This window comes from Mycetomoellerius zeteki, unplaced genomic scaffold, assembly GCF_001594055.1.
Source record: "Mycetomoellerius zeteki isolate Tzet28-1 unplaced genomic scaffold, Tzet1.0 scaffold100, whole genome shotgun sequence".
Taxonomy (NCBI): domain Eukaryota; kingdom Metazoa; phylum Arthropoda; class Insecta; order Hymenoptera; family Formicidae; genus Mycetomoellerius; species Mycetomoellerius zeteki.
The window spans coordinates 443,236-456,010 of NW_017255912.1; the positions used below are offsets into that span (position 1 = coordinate 443,236).

The following is a 12,775-nucleotide window of genomic DNA, read 5'->3' on the forward strand; positions in this document are numbered from 1 at the left end:
GACAATTATTACGTAATTAACGTACTGACTGCTTTTGTGTTTTTATGAAATATTAGATAAGTAATGCAATAATGAGACATTAATGTTATAGACAAAAATTAATTTAAAATATTATAAAAATTCTCGTTATTATTTCTATTGTTATTACGATCAATTAGCGTTGTTATTATTAATTTTTAGAACAGGAAAAAGGGAACAGACTAAAAATAAATATTAATAAACGAACTGACGGATTTAAAATACATAGACGGCGCGTCAGAAGTGAATACTCTGGGTTTAATAGAAAAATGAGAGAGATAGCTGACAATGGTCAAATATCCGATCGTTTCAGTTAACACATTAGATATATCGTATTGGATATAACGTTAACGAGATGAATGTGACGATGCATGTATATAAATATATATATGTATGTATGTATACATATATATATATATGTATATACACATGTGCTAGCCGTGGAAAGTGAACGACCCATATACTTTCGCGTTGCAACGTCCCAAATTGATTTGCATTTTGCTACCGTAGCAATTGAGATCAATATACGAGAAGCGACCGAGTCGCACGGATGGTGTCAGTCACTCAGCCGAACGGCACGACGCATTTGTGTCCTCGAACTGGAATATATGGACCGGACAATAATGACATTATCTCTTAATTGTCCCTATGTGAGGGGGCATAACTGAATTGGAAAATTCATCTTTTATCTTTTTTTAAAATGCATTTATGAATGGCTAGGTCAAATGTGAATTTGGTTTTTACAAAACTTTAGATTTCTTTTAAATAATTAGAAAATCCACAATTTTTAATTTTATATTGATACGGATCAAAGATGCGACAAAATTTTCTGCTCGCAAAGAGTTAAGGAGATCGGTTAATACACTAATCATAAATCCTAATTCTGTTTATACCAAAATCATCGCCAGGCACGAATTCCTCTCCCTGATCCGTATGCCAGGATAGGACTTTGACGAAATCGGCGACGAAAGAAGGAACGACACATTTCAAAATGGCACTGTTCCCACGGATCGCGTATTCTTTATTGACGTCGGTGTCGTAATACTGCGCCACCACTATAATTTCGTATATAAATGACATTCATAGTACGTCGGGAATTATTTTGCTCCAGCCTCAACAGCTCCAAGAAAATATAAATATTTTTATGTAAATATATATTTAAAATATAATATATATACTTTTTTCTTAAAAATTGAATTTCTATTATTAATATACTAATATTTATAAAATATTTGTCACTATATTTGAAATTATATGTAATATTTTTAACAATTAATAATATTGATATTTTTTAATAATTATCGTTACTTATTATTACTTTGTTTATCTAGAAAATTCTTTTTAGAAATCTGTAAAAAATGAATTATATTTAACCGGTAAAAGATAAGAATGCAACTGGAAACTGTATTGCGGTCGATAAAGCACAGTGACGTCAGATTTAATGACATCACTATATGTGATTCAGAAGCGTTCTTAGTTTCGCACGAACAGTGCGATGACATCACTTAAAATTGGATTACATCGATCATGCAAAGAGCAATTTCCTAATTACTTGCAAACAGATTGAGACTGGAGGAATCGAATGTATTTTTCGCATAAACGGCGGCGGCAGATTGTAATGTATTTAAAGGGCAATATCTAGCATCGAATTACTGATATCATCTGATTGACACCGATCTCTTACGAATTGGAGTTTTTTCAAAGGACCTCAAATATAATGTAGAAGAAATAGTAAGCACGAAAAAGCGTGCTTTTTTGCTGAAAAAAATAATTTTTATATTTTCCAACATTTAGCCATCTTATTACAAAAATTCTATCTAAAAATATAATTTTAATTTTAAATGTATTACTTATTCGCAAAATTAATTCAAAATTTTTAAGTAAGAAGACACTTAAGATTATATTAAAATGTTACAATAAATTGTCTAATAAGAATTTTAACTTAAAAATAATTTTTATTTTGTTATACAGAATATTCCTGCAATTATTGACCTATAATTTGAATATTTTTTTGTCAAACTGAAATAAATGTTAAAAATTCAAATTATTTCCTTTCTTCTTTACAATTTTAATTGTATTTTAATAACTAATACATAAATTTATTTTGATATTAAATGCAAAGAAAGCTGAATTTCTATCAGAAATCGATCTCAAATTCGAATTTACTTAAATTTAAATTTGAAGGCGCTCTTTATTTTTTGAACATCCTATATAAGATACTATAGATGGCTAAATAATAAATGACTAATGGATAAATGTAAAGATTGACACTTACCGGCTCTCACGTTGACATCACGACTGTGTACCGAACCTGCAGGGGAACGTGCTAAACAGGTGTAGATCTGAGCGTGAACTTCCTGACGATAATCTTCAGCACGGAAAGGAGGGAACACCAAATTTCCGTTCGGCATAACCTACGAAAGACCAATAACTATAGAATGTAGAAACTAAATTAATACACAATATAACACACGCAGCAAGCTTGGAAATAATTAAAGCGTCCTTCACGATCACGTGAATGAATGTGGGATGGCATGGGCGTTTAATAATTTCATTCACATATTGCAGATAGATATTTGATACTGGAACAGCTAGTAATCGGCAGCTATTTAGACGAATAATTCATCGTCCTACACGTGAAAGAAAAAACTTTTGTTCAATTTTATAGGGTGGGGAGTTGACTAAGTTATACCGACGATTAAATCGTACCACCATTGTATTTTCTAAACGAAACATTTTTTCTTAAAAGTGTCGACACAGATGTTACTACTTTCATTTTTGTTTTGCCTTCGAGCCATCCGTTTACAAGTGGTATTTAAAATTAATTTTGTTCAGTGTCTGATCTAAATATAATTTACTAAGAGAGATGTTACCAGGTGCAAGATGAGTAATTGAATTATGGTGTACTACAGGGTTACAATTGATATGTAAACTCTTTTCAAGAATAGCAAATTAACAAAATATTTGTAAGTTATATTGTTATTAGCAAATTTATAAAAATACACGGAGAGAATTTTTGTCTTAGAATTTATTCTGAAAATATGGCAATCCTGGGACATTTCGAAAAGTAAATTTCTCTCATATTCATCAATAAAACTATAATAAAATATAAAATAAGTTTGATTAATTTTACTGAAGTGCATGTAAAAAAATATTTAAAATATTGTATTGTATCACAACTACCATATTTTCAGGGTAAATTAAAAAAAAAATTCTCTCCGTGTAGAGAAAGTTGTAAATCGTACTTGTTGCTGGTCTTTATATTGTACCTACATTTAAGATAAAAAACGTACTAAAATTGAGTAATTAAATAATTTGTCACTCTCTAGTGTTTATATTATACCTATATTTAAGATAAAACAACATGTTAAGATTGAGTCATTGAATAATATTTTTGTAATTACTATATTTTGATATTGGTATAAAAAAAGTATGTTTGTAAAAAAAAAGTATGTTTGTAAAAAAAAAAGTATGTTTGTAAAAAAAAAGTATGTTTGAGTCTTTTTAAGATAACTTACTAAAAATTATTCATAGATATTATTTGTTAAATTTTAAAAAAATTTAGATCCTTTTTTGTAAAAACTAATGATTGTTTATTAGAAATACGGTTTAGGAATCCAATGGTACAATTTAATGACGCGGTCTCCAAATCATATTAAAAGCTACTTTTTTTAAATCTTATTTTAAACAAATTTTGATCCTTTCAGTACTTTTGTAACAATATTGTTTAAATGTTAAGGGGTGCAATACAGGCGACTTCTCCTACGTTTTTTAATTAAGAATATTCATTTTGCTAACACTAATAGAATAGAAAAACAGATGCTATATGCGCGCGCATTTTTTTAAAAATAGTTTGATAAAACCTCTAAAAAATCATGAATTTCTCTCGATCGGTTTCAATACTTATTTAATTGTGACATTTTAAATGCGAAAAGGAATTAAAACTTGACACAATACCTGTCTTAATCCAGGAACGTCTCCTACAGCAGTATTTCCATCAGAACGAACCCAGATGATATCTGGTTGTGGGTTTCCTCTTGCCTGACATTCGACAACGGCTCCAGTTCCATTTGAGAAATCAATTCGGTTTGGAGGTTCCTTGACAAACACCGGTCCCATAGATGCATCTTCGGCAGAGATAACTGCAAGCAGAATGCAAAAGTTTTTATGATCGTGCACACAAGCGCTTATATTATTTAACTTATTTCGAAAATATGCAATTTGGATCGTTCATGTTCTCACTTCTTTTCTTTGAAATATTAGAAACAGCTAAATAATGATCTATACTCTTTTCTTAAAAAAAGTTTTGGTATCCAGCGAACAAATTTTGTGTGTTGTCAACTCCCATTCCTGTGTACCCTCCAACCAGAACATTTCGGAAATTCACCTTAGGACACGAAAGACCCATCAAGTGTAGTAGATAACTTTTTTGCAGCTAAAAACTTTGTTTTCTTCTTAATTCTCATTTACATTGCAAAAATTTCACGAACTATTAAAAAAAATTGGAAATGAAATAATTTTTGTTAAATATTACAAATAATATTTAAAAAATATAATAAATATTGAATTAAAAAATATTTAAATAAAAATATTTAAACAAAAATTTTTTTTCTAATTAGTTGTAACTTTTTGTAATACAATATCTTGTACAATATCAATGATAAAATGCATTATTTAAAATATATATATATATATAAATGCAATAAACGTTTAATTTATATCCATTTAGGCAATGTAAAAAGTCATTTTTGAGTTACTCAATAACTAAATTTTTTAGACAGCCGATATTTAAAGTGTTTTTCCTTTTGTAGATTGAAATGATAACTTTAAGATATTGAAACATATTTTTTCTTTAAACATTTTTGTTTCAGTGTTTTGCATTTTTATATGAAAAAGTGTATTTTCATTTTGCTTATAATTAGTTATAACATTTATATACAATTTTTTATAAATATGCAACTTTACTGTTTCACGTATTTTCTAAAGATGTCTCAAAGTATATGTAAAAATTTATTCAATAATTTATATATACTTGTAAAAAGTGACAAAAATTAATTCACGATAGACCCATCGTATACAAAGTTACCAAAAACTATCATGTTTAGTAAGGGTTAAAATGTATCTTTTCAAGACGAATGACTAATTTTTCAAGAATAATTTTTTGAAATTGTAAGCGACAAGTCACGACTTCTTTGTAAGGATTAAAGCGATTTCTTTGTAAGCATAATAATTTAATACAAAGAAAACTGCAACAGAGTTTTCATTGCGAAAAAGAAATGTTTCATGGACAAAACGAAATGTAAGGGACGCTTAATAGCTTATGGGAACATTAGCACGAAGCCAATTAATTTAAAGTGTCACGAGCGACGAGACGTTTTGTCTCGTGTCTTCGGGTTTCGCTTATCATTCGTTTCAACCAGGATATGCGACACCCACATTCAATTGGCGCGTTGCCAATTGCAGCAAACAACAGGTTGTCAAGTCTGTTATTGAATAATATGCGATCAACGTTACGTGACCATAAGGGAGACGACAATGCGTGATTCCTTTTCCGTCGTGACGAGTTGCGCTCTTCGGCTGTGGCGGTATCATCGGTAGCAACAAATTATAGCCATCGATATAGCAACTTAAGTGCCATTGACTGTAAATTTATTGCAAATACATGAGTTGCACGTTCCATACTTCATAAGAAACAAAAGAATCACAAACAGTTTCCGTACAATTCTTTTTCGATACAATGGCTGCGTTCAGCAGAGAAAACTAATCAGTTAGCGCTTAGTGATTCTTCAATATAATTGGTTCCTACACTTAGATCCAGTGAAGAACTAAAGGCAAGAACCAATCATATTAAAGAGTCACTAAGCTCTAACTGATTAGTTTTCTCTACTGAATGTAGTCATTATGTATCTACAAGCGATTGTGTACATAAATGAAAGGTTTCTACACTGAAAAAAAGATTGGCTGCTGCAGCAAATTAGATGGTAAAATATGGCATAGCATTTTTAATTGGTTGCAGCAGTCAATTTTTGGTTGTGTTAGTCTATCGAAATCCTATACCTTGCAGATAGGCTAATACAACCAAAAATTGACTGATACAACCAATTAAAAATGCTATGCCATATTTTACCATCTAATTTGCTGCAGCAGCCAATCTTTTTTTTCAGTGTAACAAATACCAATTAAATCCACTTTTTAATCTGGATTATAGCGCCAAATCATTATCTAGTAGCATCATATCGTGAACGATTTTATTCAAGCAAGAATCAAATAAAAAACGGAAAATATAAGAATTTAACATTTACAAAAGATGTTTTGTTAAGAGCAATTTATAAATAAATTTTGTAAATAAAAAGTGAATTAATTACATTTACTTTAAAGTTTGGCAATTATACCATTCGATAGAATAAAATTTTAGTTTTAAGAATTCGTTTTTTTAATTGCGGTACGATGATTTTTAATGGAGTCGTAAGCAATCAAAGTTAAAATACTCCTTTATAATCTGTGATAACTCAGTAAGAATAAAATCATTGGAACATTAAAAAAAAAAACGATTTTGTAGGAAAAACTTTAAGCTTTCAATGTTAGAAAGTCGACAATTCTCTTAAGTTATTTTAGGTACTACAAATAGACCCTCGAAGTGAAATGAAAATTCTCTTTCTCTCTTTCTCCCTATTTTATCGAGCTATTTTTAACGAAATTACAGCCACTTAAATTTTAAAGTTCGTAGTATTACAAACTTCTGTTCTTACCCAATATCCTGAGATAAATAGGTAGTAAATATAAAATTTCTAAAAAAACTAAACAATAAGTTCAGAAGTTTTTTGTATTTTTTTAAACGGATCTTCAAAATATTAGTCAAAGCTTAAAACTTTGTTCTTATTTATTTACCTATTATATGTCCGAAGAAAAATTATATTTATACAATAAACAATTTTTGAAGATCATAAATTCTTCGTTTCTCTCTCCTGAAAATTTAACTTTTTGGGTTTGTTTGGTTTTTATGAAGAACCTCACACTTTATCTCAATGACATTCTGGAAACGTCTTTGGAGGACGTCCATTGAAGGTCTATCTTGTATAAAGATATCTTTCAATTATAATTTATATTAACATAAATTTATAAAGAAATTTTCTACACTGAAAAAAAAAGATTGGCTGCTGCAGCAAATTAGATGGTAAAATATGGCATAGCATTTTTAATTGGCTGCAGCAGCCAATTTTTGCATTAGCCTATCTGCAAGGTATAAGATTTCGATAGACTAACACAACCAAAAATTGACTGCTGCAACCAATTAAAAATGCTATGCCATATTTTACCATCTAATTTGCTGCAGCAGCCAATCTTTTTTTTCAGTGTAGAAAAGATCTATTATTCTATATTTATTTATTTTTTTGTGAAATTGTAATTTTTTGTTTACTACTGAAAATACAAATGTTTAGCTAGTCATTCTTTTCTGCAAGAGGTGCCTAAAGTTTATGTAGGAATATATCGTACTGCAACAATTTTCGCGCACGTAGCCACCTACTACTGATTCACCGCGACAGAGATCGCGACGAAGAGAGAGCGTATATAAACCCGCGGCATAGTATAAAATCAAGTTACGAAGAACCGGTTGGCGAAGCGTGTGCCGTTGAAGTAAGCAGGCAGGATACATATATAGGTATAAAGGACAGGTGTTCCGAATTTTTGTCGTGGATACGCGCCTTTTGCTATAGGCGGACCTCGGCTCATAACTACAGTTTTATGTCGCCTATTCTTGTCCTCCAGATTACCAGATTCATTTCACTCGCGTGCTGACGATAGCAAAATTTCTCAAGTAAATTGCATTAAATTGAAGCAGATAATAAGAAATGTCCTTTTTACTCTTTTCGTGAATACGGCGAGTTATAACTTACATTTTTTTTCTTTTCTTCACAAAGAAATGGTTTCGCTAAAGTATTCGAAAACTTAGCTAGATACAGATTTAGAAATAATTTTGTTGGACCATCAAAATAGTTATATAGAATGTTCAAGCTTATTGCTGGAATATCAAAATTTTTTGCAGCATTGTTCATTATGCTTGATCTTGGTAAAAATAAAAATCGGAGCAGAAGTCGAAAATATAAAGGGAGAATTATTTTAATGATTCAATAAAATTATTCAGATCTGTATCTAGCTAAATTTTTAAATATTTCAGCGAAATTATTCTTTCCGTATTTCTTTCCTGTAAGCTTCATCGCAGATATCCTCTTTCTTCTTTTCCCACATCTTTTATCCCTTCTTTTAATCCCTTCTTAAATCTCCGCATGTTGACAGTTACAATGGCGTTAGGTTACCGAAAGAGTTAAAAGGATTATACCAACGTAAGGGCATTACAATGATTAACTAGGTGCGTACGGCAATTTCAATGGTGATTGTGCATTTACGTCCAAGGGTTACATTATTTATACGTTCTCTGTGCGGCACGTGCACGTGCACGGTGCAACAATGGCTTAGGGTACTGTTGCGGCTGTACAACGTAGCGGATGGGGTACGTTGCCAGTTGCATGAGCAGATATCGATCGCAGAAGTGGTATGTAAAACTTTTTTTCTGAAGTTAAATTCTTACGCATCGATGAAAGACAAGATTCTTCCCGGTCGAGACCCGCTCTGTAATCTATATATAGCGATAGCTTCGAAACGTCCGGACATGCTGCATCGAATATATTTCCAGCGTGCACACACGCGCACGCGTATCGCCACACGTGTGACTCACGTGTGTATTCATCTGCTCGCACGTTTGTGTGTATGTAAGCGTAAAATTCTGTGACATGCATAATAAAGAGAAATGTCAAATCAGTCGAAATCATAAGTTGATGAAGGTGTCGAAAAAACGAACCGACTAAATAATCTTTCGATAGAATTTTTATTTCGAGTTTCCATTAATCAAAAATTAAAATTTAATAAACGCCTATGCTGTGTGACGTGCAATATTTTTATTTTAAAACTGCTACGTTTTTTCAAGATACTAGTTTTTTATTGTTTAATTATTATTTAATTAAGTAAAAGAATCATATAACTTTCATTTAAATTTTAATTTAATTTAAATTTAAATTTAATAATAATTTAAAGGAATAATTATTTTAAAGAAATAATAAAATAATTTAACTTAATTCTTATATATATTAATCTCATTAATTCTGCAATATTTTTTTAGTTGTTTCTCAGGAAATCCCAGAATTAATAATCAGAATCTCTAAAATTGTTATTAAAATTATATTTTATTAACGCACATTAGTGCGCGAGGGTGGACATATAACTTTTATGCGTAGGTGGAGGAAGTCTGAAGAAATTCTTAAACCTCTTGTTCTTTCAGATTACACATATACGGCTTCTATAAGTACGTCTATTTCTGTTACTTCCTGTGAGATACCAAAATATGTTTTTTTAAGTCTCACTTCCTCAAATTCAAAGTGCGGACAGTACGATCAACTTCACACACAATATTACTTTCAATGCGATTTAAATTCAACAAAATATTGTGAAATTAGGATTATATTACAAACTTAAATTAGGATATTATATTACAAACATGTAATATAATTTCTGTCGTTTACGTATTTGGTATTTATAATATCGACAAGTTAATAATTAGCATCGTTTGCCTCACAATTGACATGTATTGACATTCAGAATGTCTTATATACGTCCGATTTCACAAATTTTCAATAAAACTGAGTCATTATGAACTTTATTCTTTGTTATGACCATCAATGAAATATACATATCTCTTTTTAATTAATTATCATTCAAAACTTAAAGCTCAATTAGAAGCATTGTAAATACTCCAATTTTATGCTCACTTTTCATCAACAGATGAACAGTAACAACAGATTCCGCATACATAATAGGCGGATTCACCTGGTGGCGAGCATTCACGAATGCAATTCTTCTTGGAGTATGATGTGAGCCTGCATTCTGGGAACAGCAGCTGTTCCTTTCCCTCCCGATCTCTTCGTCCCCTTCATCTTAATCTCTCCTCCGACAGCTGCACTTCGAGACCCGCTCGAATTTATACCTCGGAACCTTTCACGATCCCAACTAACCGTCTGTTCATCAGTTCGAAACGCGGACACGAAATTATGTCAAAAAAGAGGCAGCAGCATGGACCGTTATAACGAACACAACGAATGGAACTGAAATCGTTTCATTTTAGTGATTTATAGATACTTGAAAATCGCGCGGTAACTTTAAATTATTAATGAAATGCGATGTCAATCTTTCAGTTGTGTTAGCCTTTATACTATATTAAAAAATCCTATATAATAATTATAGAGTAACAATTTCTATTTATAGAAATACCTTATACTTCTATATTTTATTATATCAGATTTAAATTTGTATATACGTAATTATAGACTAACATAAATGAGAAAATCAATTTCCTTAATTTTTGCAATTTTATTCCTGCTAGGAATTGATTAGATTAAGCTTCATGCTAATTTCGTCTCAATATATTAATGAATCGGTGAGAATATTCAAGGATATTTAGTGTCCGTTAAGTATCATATTTAAAGCACGTGTATTATGAAGAATAGAATGCGAACAGAACGTGTCAGCTGATGAACTTCGCAATTTGATAAGCTAAGATGTATATTTTATAAAATCACAATAGCGTATTCAAATGTATATCAGTTTCGTAATTTATGGAAGAGATATTACAAATAATTCTAAAAATATCAGGAATCACGTTGCAATATAGAATTTGCTATAACAAAATTCTTACAAACCGCGCAGCTTTAAGATAAACAAAAATTTTAGCTTTTAATGAAAATTCAGTTTGTTCTCAAGCTTTCAATTAATTTTTGAGTGTAATTCTTATTTCTAATACATCATACATTAAGAATATCGTTTTGATGTCCAATCGTTATTGTTACTAACTTAAAAAAATTTATCTTTATTATTATTATATTATAATTACGTCAAAGGCAATTCACACGGAGCGACTTTACTCGCTTTCAGCAAGCATCTTAGAGCTTCTGTTTAACATACAAAAGTCGTGGCTTGTCCTTCTTACATATGTAAACATTTTTTCGATTTTTCACGCACATTGCCTGACCCTCATGCGTCAATGCTTCTCAGTAATTATCATCGAGTCATGCTGAGAAACGCGAAGTGAATGAGATCTTTTCGTATGAAGTTGACTCACCCGTTGTCAATGCCAGGATAACAGCTAGCAGTAACATAGCGGCAACGTGGATGGGTTTCTTATACCCTCCGCCTGGAGGATCTCGCCACATCCTTATTGTGACTCTTCCGAGTACACTGATTTTCACCTGATTTCACATAAAATACACTGAATGAACGATATGCGGTATACACACACTGATAGTAAGATCATCGCCGATGGTCTGCCTCGATAACATTCCAATAATAATTAAAATAAGAAAATTTATTTTTAGACACATTTAACTATTTCATCGTAAGTGGAAGACTTGACAGATAAACACGAAAAATTCTTGCTTGTTAGTTCAAGGCCAGTTGATCAGTAACTGTTGAAAGCACAATCACTTTCAACATGTGTGGCAATTTAGCATGCATTAAACAAATTGCGTAATAGGCAAATGAAATTAATCGTTCTCTGCTAGTAAAACTTGATTAGATTAGGCAACAAGAGTGAACCTCGATTAGTCGGTCATAATAATAAACATATCTGATACATTAATCTGATTAAGTGATTATTAAAGGATTTAGAATTAAGATTGAAAATATTGGTCTGGCATACGCTAGCATGGAAATAAAATTGTTACATTAAATGTAGTTATTTTTACGTAACAGTTCTGTGAGAAATTTTAATTTATAAATAATTATTAAATTTGTAAATTTCATGTATAGGATAACCATTGGAGAAGCTAAAATTAAATAGCTATTTTCTAACAAAAATAGCAGGATAGAGAGAAAAAGTTACTCCATAAAAGTAACTATATAGTTATAGTTACAGTTAAAAAGTAACAAGTCGCTTTTCAGTTACTTTTCTGTTAACTTTATGCAATTTTTTGCATTATTATTTGAAATACAAGAATTTACAGATTTAATTTATATACACACATTTCTAACATTCTAAATTATTTTATTTATTGTACTAGCACATTCGATTATATATTATGCTGTATTATTTACAATAAATGAATATATGCACTTAGAATCAAAATTATAAAATCAATATTAAGACGCATTCATATTAAAAGGATCCTAATAGTTTAATTCTTAGTAGCAAACATTTACAGAACTTGATGATCAGAAATAAACTTATACTTCTCGATCACAAGAAATAATCGATTATCATCAACACCGAATACCCTGTATGTAATTGTCCGTAAATTTTAAAAGAAAAGCGTTTCGCCCGATAAACTGAGAAATATTTCCTACAATCCCTATTCTTCTAACAACAACCCGTAGGAAGAATAGGCGATTAAAGTAGCGCGAAAAATTCTGAAAAGCATGGAGTCTCTTTGGCATCCGTTAATTCGCGATAATCCGCAGAACGCGAAAGCGCTATCTCGTTGCGGAACGGAGTGAAGGTGCACGTGCTGAATCGCTGATAGCAAGGGTTACGGTTGAAGAACATAGAACAGCGGGTGAGTCGTCAACGGGGCAAGGCGAAAGCGGGGAAGAAGTAATCGCGAGAGGGGATGAAGAGACGCAGAGGAGAGGAGGGAGGCAAAATGTGGCGGAGTTGAACGGCTCGTCACGGGGCTGCTCCCTCTCGGCGAGTTTATTGATCGCAGGGTGCGGAGCG

The 12,775-nt window shown here is 31.2% G+C and overlaps 1 protein-coding gene across 1 annotated transcript in view; it reads right to left on the bottom strand.

Moving 5' to 3' along the window:
* Dscam1 (Down syndrome cell adhesion molecule 1) overlaps positions 1-12,775 on the bottom strand; it is a 78,858-nt gene that overhangs the window by 64,893 nt on the left and 1,190 nt on the right. Inside the window, 4 exon segments of the mRNA XM_018461525.1 lie at positions 912-1,073; positions 2,294-2,432; positions 3,976-4,160; positions 11,186-11,312. Coding sequence (XP_018317027.1) covers positions 912-1,073; positions 2,294-2,432; positions 3,976-4,160; positions 11,186-11,276 — 577 coding nt within the window. The 5' untranslated portion in view covers positions 11,277-11,312.